Here is a 12,660-nt window from a genome sequence, read left to right as displayed (position 1 = left end):
CCTAGAGCTCCTGCACTAGGCCCCAGCAGACCAGACCAAACCAGAATGGATTCACTCATGCTAAGTGCCACATAATCAAACTGAACTGTAAAACATTTCAGTTTTCCAAAAAACAGGAGATTCACAGCAGCCAATCAAAAGGGGCCCAGTTTACCTGAGCTAGCACGCCAAGGAAGTCCCCTCTGTTTTAACCCCATAAGGAAAGTAACTTTGAAACGATCGATCCTCTTTTCATTCTGCTTTCCTCGGCCCCTTTCTGACTATAAAGCCCATCTCCTCTGCTCAGCTCATTGAAACACTCATTATCTTATAGAATGGGGTGTTGCCCGATTCTAGAATCACAAATAAAAGCCAGTTAAGATCTTTCAACTAAATTTGTTGTGATTTTGTCTTTTAACAAGGTGATAAGGTGAAGCCCTCATGAATAGGATTAATGCCCTTACAAAAAGAGGCCTGAGGGAGCTTGCTCACCCCTTCCACCATGCAAGGACATAGCAAGAAGGTGCCATCTATCAAGCAGAGACTGAGCCCTCAGCAGTCACTGAATCTGCAGGTGCCTTGATCTTGGATCTCCCAGCCTCCAGAACTGTGAGAAATAAGTTTCTGTTATAAATTACCCAGTTTAAGGTATTTTGTTGTAGGAACCCAAATGGACTGAAACACCTCTCATCCTCCAGGTGACATCTGACCACTCTGGTCTGACTTCAGCAGGAATCCTGTTAGGTTGGTTCAGCCAGAGTCCCCCCTAATGTTTCCTCTTGGTCATTTCCCATCCACTGACCCCCACTCTACTCCTTGGCTATAAATTCCCACTTGCCCATGCTGTTTCGGGGTTGAGTTGAACCCAGTCTCTTTTCCTTACTGCAAAACCCTATTGTGGTAGCCCCACTGTGTACCTATCATGACAGTCCCTCTTGAATAGAGTCTGTCTTACTGTCTTTATCAAGTGTTATTGAATAATTTTTTCTTTAACAGGGGCTTGCTACTGTATTTAGCGGTAGGGACCAATGCACAAGAAAGCCCCCACAACAAAGAGTGGTCCTGCCCAGAATGTGAATAATGCTGTGGTTGAGATACCCTGCCCCAGGGAAATGCAGGTCACCTTTCCCCTCATCCCCAAACAACAGGAAGGATGTTAACAGCTGCCATTGTTGAGTTACTTTTGTGCTCTAGTCAGTGGGTTAAGTGCTTATCACACATCCACTAGACTCCTCTGAAGAACTCAGCAAGATGGCTTTGTCGTCTCCAAGTTAAGCAGGATCAGAGAACCATTTGATGGTCTGTATATGTGTATCCAGGCAAAATGAGTTTCAAATGAAAGAACTGTACACAAATATTGATTCTGGCCTTCTTCCTAATTGCCCCCAAACTAAAACAACCCATGTGTCCATCAACTGGCAGGTGTGGCTCCTTACCCAGTGTTTGTGGTTCCAGCACAGTGTGTAGCCAAGTCAGCATTTTATGACTGTAGCACATCATATTTTCCAGAGATGGCTGTACCAATAGCTCCCATTCCTATGTTCTTTTTACAGTGTGACCTCGCCACTCCTCCCTCAAGAGGTGGAGTCCTGGTCCTCTCCCCGTGAACCTGGACAGAACTTTATGACAGGCTTGGCCAACAGAGGACAGTGGAAGTGATGTCATGTGACTTCCAAAGCCAGGTCATGAAAGGTGATTTTTTTGTTTTTCTAAACACCAACTGTGTTAGTTAGGGTTCTCCAGGGAAACAGAACCAACAGGATATAAATACAGAAACAGAAGAGGAGGTTTGTTACGGGCACTGGCTCACTTGATTACGGAGACTGAGAATTCCCTCAATCTGCTGTCTGCAAGCTGGAGACCCAGGAAAGCTGGTGGTGTAATTCATTCTGAGACTGAAGACCTGAGAACTGGGGGCAGGTATGAGTGCATGCTGGTGTAAGTCCTGGAGTCCAAAGGCCCAAGAAAAGAAGCTTTGATGTCCAGGGGCAAGAGAAGAGGAGAAGATGGACATCCGAGCTCAAGGATGGAGAGAATTCTCCCGTCCTCTGCCTTTCCATCCTCATTGGATTGGATGATGCCTGCCCACACTGGGGAGGGCTGTCTTTTTTACTTAGTCTAACTGATTCAAATGCTAATCTCTTCCAGACACAACTTCACAGGCACACCCAGAAATAATATTTTACCAGCTATCTGGGCATCCCTGGGTCCAGTCAAGTTGACACATAAAATTAACCATCACACCAATTCTCTAAATGTCTGACACCAAGTAGGCATCTTACCAGTTAACTCAATTCTGATACTGGACTGGTTGGTTAGCTCAGTTGGTTACAGTGCAGCCTTGTAACACCAAGGTCAAGGGTTTGGATCCCCATACTGGCCAACCACACACACACAAAAAAAAAAACAGTGAAGGAAAAGAGTACTGAAAAAGAAGCACAGCAAAAAAATCAATTCGGACACTACCTGGAGTTAGGTTAGAACCCACAGGTTAAACACTCAGTCCCATAAGACTGTCCTCACTTCAGATGCCAGCCATAAATGGGTCCCCAGACTACTCAGGGTGTGGCCCCTAGATACCTTCAAGATGTGAGCTGGGCACTTGACCCCATGACCTCTCTACTCAGGCACAATAATTTGCTACAATAGAAACTAACAGACTCAAGAAGGTGCTATTCTTATGATTTCAGTTTTATTATAAAGGATACAACTCAGGACCAGCCAAATGGAAGAGCTTCATAGGGCAGGGTAAGGGGCAGAGGGTACATAAAGCTGCCATGCCCTTCCCGTCACACTGCCCTACCAGCACATTGATGTGTTCACCAACTTGGGAGCTCCCTGAACCCTGTCGTTCCGAGTTGTGTATCAATGTCTCATACATAGGTGTAATTGATTGAGCCATTGACCAGCGGTGATTGAACTCTGTCTCCAGTTCCCCTCACTTCCCTGGAGGTCAGAGGTGGGTAGGTAGGGTGGGGTTGAAAGTCCCAACTCACTAATCATGTGATTGGCAGAAGCTGTATTGCTGTATAGTATATATTTGGTCTCTGTCCTGCCCAGCTCTGTCTCTTGGGCCTCTTGCTCCTGGAACCCAGTGCCATGTTGTGAGGAAGCCCAAGCCATTCACAGCTGCTCCTGTTGAGGGCCCTGCCTGCACCAGCATTAAGCACCAGACAGATGAGGAAGGAAGCCTGGGAGATACTGCCAGCCCCAGCCACCCTCTGTCTGCAGCTGTGTGACAGAACCCTCCCAAAACAAGAACCACCCAGTCAACCCCAGAACCCCAAGAGGTAGATCATTTACAAATCATTTACAAAGATCATTTACAAATGTCACTTGTAAATAACATCAGTTGTAAATAATCCATAAAATGACAAATGCTGATTTGCACTTGATGTCGAAATGCCCAGAAATTCAACCCTCTTCTCCCTCCACTGGTCTTTCCTCAGCCTGAGAATGTCACATTGGACCAACCCCACCTGGAAAAAGTTGTTCCTGATCACAATTTCCGAGCCAAGTCAGGACACATGATCCAGTTTGAGTTCGGTGTACTTTTCTGTGAAAAAATCATTGTTTAGGAGCTGCAATGAGGACACAGGTTAGAATTTCTGGGACATTTCCTTGCTTTTTTTTTTTTTTTTTTAAGAAAAGTTCATGAGGTTATTTTTCTTATTTCAAACATAATATATGCTCCTTGCAAAAAACTTGAATGAGCCCAAACAAGGAAACACAATCCTGTGTAACTCCCCAACAGTGTTGGGGATATTTTGATGGTTCATGGGGACAGTGAAACAGAAGATGTAAAATCAGGACATCCCTAACACAGGGCAGGAGGGATGAGGTTGTCTTTCGAGTGCCCTCCCACCAAACCTCCCACCCAGCCTTAGGAAGGAGAAAGGAGGAGGGGGCGTAGGCAGAGGGCATGGAGCTAGGGTTCTGGGTCTTTGCCAACCCTACCTGCCCTTTGCTCCCTCCACCAATGGGGAAATGCTCTGCCTGGCAGGAAGGACCCTCCCCATGAAGGGCCCCTTTCAGTCCCACCTGATGTTAGCTGTGACCTACAGCCCCCCAGCCCTATGCCGTTGACTTCTGTTCTTCTCTTTCCACCATAGCTAACTGTCACAAGGTTCCACCAACCACCAAAACAAAAAAATCCCTAAACCCGCTCCATGGCCTCAGCCTCTCCAGGGAGACTTTTGGAATTTGGTGAAGTGCTGGCTGAGAGTGTGGAATTGGGCTGCAATTCTCTGCTCCTCAGTCCTTCACCCTCTTAACACTGGCTCTCAAACTGTTACCCAGAACCCCAGGGCAGTGGGCTGAGTAGAGGGATCTAGGCCCCCCGTTACAGAGGCACCCAGTTTTGTTTTTTGTTTTTGTTTTTTTAAAAGATGACCAGTAAGGGGATCTTAACCCTTGACTTGGTGTTGTCAGCACCATGCTCTCCCAAGTGAGCTAACTGGCCATCCCTATATAGGGATCCCAACCCATGTCCTTGGTGTTATCAGCATCACACTCTCCCAAGTGAGCCATGGGGCGGCCCTAGGGGGGCACCCAGTTTTGGTCTACCCTTCACTTTGCCTTGACAAGAACATTCTGCACCTTCACGATTTTCTTAAAGATGGGGAAACAACAGCCATATGAGAACAAGGTTGGATGCATTTTTCTTCTTCTCCCCTGGAGCCCGTAGGTGGGCAGCATGAACTCAGCCTCGGCCCCGGCAGGTGGCAACACCAGGCCCGGGTCCTGGAGGCATGGGTGCTTGGTGTGGGGGTCTTCAGAGGGAGTGCTGCTGAAGTAGGCCTTCCAAGAGTAGCTTGCCTGATCCTCACTAAACAGAAAGGGAAACTGAGACTTAGCGAGGGGACATGACCCAGCCAAGAAGGGCGCAGTTGTCAGATGGGACTGGAACATCTCCCAACCCTGGCCAGTTCTCTGCCCAGCACACTCAAGGCCTGAGAAGGAAGTCCTCTTGCCGAGCACCAACTCTTCCTCTGACAGCTCATTCGGGATAAAGGCGCCTGAACCAGGGCCTGCCTGCTTCGCTGCATTTCCCCAGACATTTGGGATGCAGGGGTTGAGGGACTGGTGGACTTGGGGTCTCTGGGGGCCAGAGGCCCTGGTTGCACCCCTTCGCCTGCTTCTAAGCAGGCTTCCTGCTCCTGCTGCCCCCTCCCCGTGACGGGGAGTCATTTCCTCGTGAGCCGGCCTGTTCTATTTTCAGACAATTGTTGGAAAGCACGTCTCTGTCTCCAGCCAGAGGCTGCCTCCCTGAAGCTTCCGCTCACTGGCCAGGGTTTGCCCAGGTTAGGAGGCTCACTGCCCAGCAGACTCTCAAATATCAGCCCCCAAGGCTGCACAGGCCCTGGGCTGCCAGTCACGGCTTGGCTGGGCACCGACCAACGAGGACTGGTATGGCCTCCTCCTGAGCCGCCCGTGGCCTCACTATGGCACCTGATATGGGCAGATTCCAGCGTGCAACACTCTGTATAGGAACATTCTTTAGCAGAGGAAATTCTTGAAACCTCCCCTTGAGCGTGGGTGGGGCTCCACAGTGCCCCCTACCCGACCTGGGGCATAGGCATCTAAATTCTAATAACCACTGACTCACGGCTTTGAAACTCAGTCACCGGGCTGAAGAGGCGTCTAGTGTGGGTGAAGTGGTTTCTAAATTTAGTGGGCAAGGTAGTTGGGAAATGACCATCCCCCAGGGCACCCTGTCATCATTTCATGGAGTACTTAATCTCACAATCCCTGCCCTCAGCACCTACCCACAGTAAATGCGGCAGCCGCTTCCCCAGCATGTGCCCAGTACTGTGCTAAGTTTCACAAGCAGTTTTTCTTTTTTTTTTTTCTTAAAAGATGACTGGTAAGGGGATCTTAACCCTTGACTTGGTGTCAGCACCATGCTCTCCCAAGTGAGCTAAGCAGCCATCCCTATATAGGGATCCGAACCCGTGGCCTTGGTGTTATCAGCACCACACTCTCCCAAGTGAGCCACAGGCCGGCCCTCACATACAGTTTTTCATTGAGGCCTCTTAGCAACCCTAGGAGGTCAGAACCTCTGTGCATCTATTTTCCAGGTGAGTAAACTGAGTTTCAGAGAGGGAGCCTGCCTAACACCACACAGCCAATAAAGGGTGAGCCACAACTCAAAACCATATGTCCCTGGTCCTTTTCTACTACATTGCATGCCCTAACCCTAACCCTGTCCTGATTAAGTCATTGACATTGGGCACAGCCATTGCCCCTTGTTGCCCCAGTTTCCTTGCTTGCCAAACTTAAAAGAATGTAATACCTGCACTGGTGCTGATTCCCCTTATAGGTGGCACTCAGGCCCCCCGGCTACAGCGAGGGTTGGCTCATAATGGCTCACAGTTGCCTCTTTAGAGAACCACTAAGGAAGTTAAGGAGCTCCTTCCAACCAACCACTGACTGACACCTGATAAGATGGCTCCAAGCCTTGAGGCCAACCTGGGGAGCTGTCCATGCTCCAGAGCCCCCAGGGGTCAAGTGGAGGCTGGGTTTTGCAGAACCACACCTCTGCCTGCCTTCCTCCCTGTCCATCCTTCTTCCCTCCCTTCCTTACAGGCTATTCCATAGATAACGGCCCCTGGATCCTGTCTCAGGCTGTTTCTAGGTTTTTTTTTTTTTTTTTTTTTTTTTCTTTTTGGCAGCTGGCCAGTCATGGGATCTGAACCCTTGACCTCGATGTTATAACATTGCACTCTAACCAGCTGAGCTAACCGGCCAGCCCAGGCACTGCTTCTGAGGCCTCCCACCCTAAGATACTGCTCCATGTGTGATGGCAGCTCAAGGTCCAGGAGGCAGCAGGTGCTGTGTGGACTGTGGCTACTGCTCTCATTATAAATGTCCCCACCCTTCTCCCCAGCACCACCTTTTCAACACCACCCTCTCCCCTTCCCTGCAATGAATGAGGAAAACAGCTGTTATCCAACTTTACAGATCATCAGGCTGAAACAAAGAGAAAACAAGTCACTTCCCAAAGCTCTCAGAGTTGGGGCATCAGAGTGAGGACGCACACCCCAACAGGCTGACTCCAGAGTGGCGTTGGCTGTGTGGCATGGGGCAGCTCCCTGCTCCGGGTGACAGCTGAACAAAGGGCATGATGTCCTGGGCCCTCCTGGACCTCTGGTTCCGCAGCCCTCAAGGGCCATGAAGAGGTGAATGCCAGCTGGGAGAAGGTTCAGAGTCTCCCTGGCTTCTAGGGTTTTTTTTTTTTTTTTTAGACAAAACAGTGAATGCCTTTATTTAAAGAATGGGTGGAAAAGTTAAGAATATCACATCAGAGACAAAGTGATACCAGATGAACATGTGCTTTTCATTTAATTATCAATTTAAAAGTATCTGTTTATGCTTTGACTTTAAAAGATTCACTGGTAAATACTGCAGATATAGTTAAGGCACAATCTCATCCATCAAGACACTTATTTGGTTGAGACAAATTTGATCAAGAAACAAGCTCTATAAAAAGATGAATAGTTTGAAACAATAATGTAGAGTGCTACAAGTAGAAAATTTTCTATTAAAGAAAAATAAGAATTACGGTTACAAAACAAGTGCATTTAGCCCACGTTAGTCTGGAAAAACTTTATTTAGAAAGTAGTGTCTGAGGTCTTTTGTATTAGACACCTCTCAGGCCTCTGCAAGCTCTCCCACTAGAATGCCACAGCCTTTTCCCTTCTCCACTGGTCAAAATGCTGTTCATCCAGCAACCTGCTTAACCATTACCCTCTGCTTCCACCAGCAAAAGTGGCACTATTCAAGACTTTCCACAACACTTGATTCATACTTTTTGTACCTGTCATTTACAATCACTTGTGTATCTCACAGACAAAACTGTAAGCCCTTAAGAGCACAAACTGCTTAAATCATCTATGAATCTCCAATGACTAACAAGGTACCTTGCATAGTATAAAATTTGTGAATTACTGGAATTACAGAGAAGGTAAGGGGTCTAGTCTAGGCTAGAGGGTTTTAAGGAGCAAATTCCAAGACAGAATAGACAAAGCCTAGGTTAGCAAGCACGTGACAAATGTTTTGAAGAACAGAGGACACTATCATCATTTCCTTCATATCAGAAAAAAACAAAGTCACTATATTTTAGGCAAGAAAAATGGCCAGATTTGACTTTTTAAAACCACTCATATTGTGAAAAAAGGATTAAAAAAATCTAGTTTCAAGTTCAGCATGCTGCTCTTTTCTTCAAAGATGCAAATTATTTTAAAACAAGATTGGCCGGAGTACCATTTGAAACAAAACAAAAATAACATAGAAATTTGCTTATTTTGCTAAGCTACAATGTATTTTTCCATGAATAGCATGAATTTGACTCCTTTCTTGGTGTGTGTGTGCGGTGGGAGGGGGTGGAGGGGTGGGTTAGAGTTGTTTCACTAAAAATTAATTTTCTATGTTGTCAAACATGAGTATAATTATATTTCAAATTTTAAAATTTGACGGAAGTGGCTGGCCAATCAGCACAGTTGGTTAGAGCACAGTCTTGTAATACTAAGGTCACAGGTTTAGATTCCCGTACTGGCCAGCCGCCAAAAAAAAAAAAAAAAAAATTTGATGGAAGCATTCATTGAACATTTTCTGGGTATGCCACTGTATTAAATCCTGATAATATAATATACCTTGTTCCAAACATTTTTGAACTCATACTTCCTTTAAAACAGCACTGTCGAAAAGAAAGGTGATGTGAGTGAGCCTCATGTGCAATTTTTAATTTTTCTAAAAAAGGAAAGTGAACAAAAGCTGAAATTAATTTTAATATTTTATTTAACTCATTATACCCAAAATATTATAATTTTACCAATATAAAAATTGAGATAGTTTACCTTCTTTTTTGGTATATATTCAAAATCTGGTATGCGTTTTATCCTAACAGCACATCTCAGTTTGGACTAGCCACATTTCAAGGGCTCAATACTCATATGACTCTCAATTGTAACAAAAGACATTGGCCTGCACCCTTCCACTGTCTGACACATCTTCTTGTAGACAAAGGGTATGAATGTCTGCCACTCTCCAAACTCTATGTCCTACTGTTACATATTTAGATAAAGATATACCACTAGCAGAATTTATTCATTATCAAACATTAAACTGGGAGACCGGGATTATGTTGGGTACTAAGTAAACGGCAACAAAAATGGCTAACACTGTGAGACGAATTCAACCATTCATCTACTTGCAGATAGTAACACAGGCAAGTTAGTGGACAATTCTTTTTCTTCACAAAGTTTCACATAATTACTAATTTTCTATATTTTCTTATGTATACTGTGTGTGTGTGTGTGTGCACGTGCATTCATGTTTATCCTATGACACCCCATGAGAGAAGGAACTACATCTTCTTTGTCTGCTGTATGTCCCTGGGCCTTAGTAGAATGTATTAAACATAGTAGATGGTCAAATATCTGTGGAATGAAGATGGCCAAGCATCGATGATCAGCCTCAACCAGCTTGTCATTTCATTATTCAGTGTCTTCCTATTAGTTAAGACATTACACATTTTCTCAACAGAAGTCGTGAACACCTGTTTTTTCTCCAGAACAATTTCTAGAAGCCTACCCCAAGCATTAAAAAGTAATCAGAAAGTTTCTGACTAGTCAGAGTCGCATTTATCCTGTCTTCATCACTCTCCTCCTCCGACACATCGACAATCAAAATTGCTGAGGTACAAATGAACAAGTACAAGACAACAGCCCTTTCCACCAGCCTCTCAGACTTAAAGAAAAAAAGAAAGAAAACAACATACATGCACGTGGAAGGAAAGACTAGTGAATTATCGCTTCCCACAACAAAGACAAGTGGCACAGCTCTTGGCTCTGGAGACTTCAGAAGCTCCTTTGGCAAACCGTTCTAAGTTACACAACAGAAATAATGTAGTAGTCATGATAATGAAAAACCTAAAACTGGTAAATGTTCTCCGTTTTTAAAAAAGGAAATAAAACATGTAATGACTAGAGGTGAAAACTATCACAAAAAAAAACCAAATCAAATAAAAACCCAAACTTAACTCATTCTTTAATGATATGAATGATACTGTACCATGAAGTCCTTTTGCTAGTTTTGAGACTGTGGAATCATTTTATGTAGAGTGCAAAACCCTTTTCTTTTTAGGTAAGCATTCCAAAAGTGGGGTAAATTCAGCATCTCCACTGTGTTTTCTTTTCTTTTTTTTCTTTTTATGGTCACTTTGGTAACCACTGGAGTCACTACCCAGGAAAATAGGGTCCTGATCCTGATGTTCTTGGTGCTTTTTCTTCTTCTTCTTCTTCTTCTCCTTCTTTGGCTCTTCTTCACTGAAGCCATTCACATTATTAGTAATCTGCAGGTCTGTCTCTTTGTTTGGGGAGACATCTGCAAAATCTGTTAGCTCGGTGGTACCATCATCTGCTTCATATGTCTCTGGGTCTTTCTTCTTTTTCTTTTTCTTCTTTGGAAGTTTTTCAACAGCGTCCTCAGTACTGGTTTCTGTTACTTCTTCCGAAACTTTAGAACACTTGGATTGTAAACTAGTCATATTTAGTTTTCCTCGAATGCAGAATACTCCAGCAGCATCTGAGTCTAAACGAAATACTTCAAATTCTAGTTCATCACCCACATTTATCTCCAGGGTCTGCCACTGCTCAACTGATGTTTGCTCGGGTTTAGGGATGGAGGCATTAAAACAGTCATGTACCGAACAGCCAATGTGACTAGAAGACATTTTACTTACTGTACCCATAAGCTTTTGTCCTGGTTCAGGGCAGAAAATAACAAAATCTGCTTCAATGTTAAGATGAATGTGTCCCTGATCATCATAAATATCTCCCAGTTCACCCACAACTTTAATGTTATCATATGCAATGGGGACACCTGAAAGGTTTCTCTAAGCAGACAGTCCAAAATTGAAACGCAATGCCTTTAAAAAAATCCTCTCGGAATAGCGCAGGAGCTCCGCATCGATTTGCTCTCGGATGCCAGTGCGTTTCCTGTTAAGGTAGCGGGGCGACAGTGCAATGTGCCTCCGGTGCGGCCCGGCCACGAGGCAAGAGTAGCGGCAATTCACGAGCACACAAGCAGCGGCATAAGTCGGCAGCTCCAAGCAAGGCAGGACGCTGGCGGGTCCTACCACAGGCCGCTTAGAGGCCGCCTTCGGCCGTGGCACCACTGAACAACCCGCAGCCATGCGGCTTGTCAGGTTTCCCCTAGGGTTCTTTCCTCTGAACTCCAGTGTTTTTATTTCTTCCCCAAAGAAGTGACACTTGAGTCGACATCAGAAATGCAAGCAGGCATTCATTAGGTGAGGGTGCTAGGAAGAACATTCCAGGCTAAAGGGAACAGCCAGGCCAGGCGGCAGGTGGGAGCCTCCCCCAGGACCAGGGTCTCTATCCTAAGCATGGCAGGGCACAGTTAGAGCATGGAACTGGGCTGTGGCAGGATCGATGTGTGCTTCAGAAGGGCCCGACAGCAGTGTGGACCATACAGGAGCAGCGAGGAGGCTGTGACTGCTGACGGGGACAGCTTGGTGGCCTGGATTAGGGTGGTGGACAGTGGTGGTGAGGAGTGAAGGACAGATTCAGGAAACTCAGCTGGACCTGATGATGGGTGGGAAGTGGGGAGTGAATGATCAGTCACAACAGGTGCTGACTCTAGATAGCCCAGTCCTGCCACTCCAGGTGATCCATCCAGGTTGCATTGGCCAAGTTGCTACTGGTAGGGATGGTGCCGAGCTCCCTGGCTCATAAGACCAGATGGATGGTGAGAACCCTCGAGAGGAGCAGGTTTGGGGAAGGGGAGGGAGAGTGCATATGAGTTCAGTTTTGCTTTTCTTGAGTTTTAATTCCCTTATGTTACAAGAGGAGACATCAGACAGGCAATTGGATATGAGCTCAGAGGACAGGCCTCAAGCCGAGACATGAATCCACCTGCATCCAAGGTGTAACTGCAGCCATGAGTGTGGACTGGGGCCACTTAGGGAGAAAGGACAGACTTTGGAGGGACTTAGGCTGCTGAGGTCCACCAATGTTTAAGGGCCAGAAGGAGAAGGACAGAGAGCCAGAGAGTCAGGAAAGCAAGGACAGGGCATGGAACAGTTTTAAAACATGCCCACAGAGTCTTTGATATTCCTCACATGGAGAAGTGGCCTCTGTCCCCTTGCCTTGACTCTGGGCAGTCTGGGCAGGCTCGTGACTCATTTTAACAGTGAAATGCAGCTCACATGATGCCATGGGGCTTCTGAGGCTGGGTCAGAGAGGACAACGCTAGAACAGCTGTGCTGGAGCCTTGGGCCACCTCGCAGTGAGGAAGCCCTCACCACATGGAGAGGCCACACCTAGGCAGCTCCAGGCAGCATCAGTCACCAGATACAGGCGTGAAGATGCCTCCAGATGCTTCCAACCGCCAGCCATGGCCCCAGCACCATGGAGCAGAGGCAAACTGTCCTGCTGTCAGAATCCCTGACCCACAGTCCGTGACAGTCAGGCCGGGTCCAGGGTGAGGCAGGCAAGGTGCTCAGGGTGCAGGCGCCCTCTCAGCTGGTGCAAATGCAGGGTCGGCCCTGAGGGTGGTGCCTCCTAAACTTGGCACCTCGCTTGCCTCCGTCACCCTAGCCCCACCCTGGTGAAAGTGGTTGTTTCATACCACCACCATTTGGGGTTGCTTGTTACACAG

The 12,660-nt window shown here is 46.4% G+C and overlaps 1 protein-coding gene and 1 long non-coding RNA gene across 2 annotated transcripts; one reads left to right on the top strand and one right to left on the bottom strand.

Annotated features, from left to right (window-relative positions):
- The first annotated feature begins 1,538 nt into the window (after nucleotides 1–1,538).
- LOC134373143 (uncharacterized) lies at nucleotides 1,539–3,571 on the top strand. The gene is made up of 3 exons (XR_010022945.1): nucleotides 1,539–1,671; nucleotides 3,040–3,269; nucleotides 3,429–3,571. It is a non-coding gene; the product is annotated as an uncharacterized LOC134373143 (long non-coding RNA).
- Nucleotides 3,572–4,548: 977 nt separating this feature from the next.
- On the bottom strand, nucleotides 4,549–11,176 carry LOC134372467 (DNA-directed RNA polymerase I subunit RPA43-like). Its single transcript, XM_063089960.1, is given in 3 exon segments — nucleotides 4,549–4,807; nucleotides 4,925–5,079; nucleotides 10,112–11,176. Coding segments are annotated over 3 exon segments (1,479 nt in total).
- Between the last annotated feature and the right edge of the window lie 1,484 nt (nucleotides 11,177–12,660).

Source organism: Cynocephalus volans, chromosome 3 (assembly GCF_027409185.1).
Source record: "Cynocephalus volans isolate mCynVol1 chromosome 3, mCynVol1.pri, whole genome shotgun sequence".
Lineage (NCBI taxonomy): Eukaryota > Metazoa > Chordata > Mammalia > Dermoptera > Cynocephalidae > Cynocephalus > Cynocephalus volans.
This window is presented reverse-complemented; position numbering and strand designations above follow the sequence as displayed.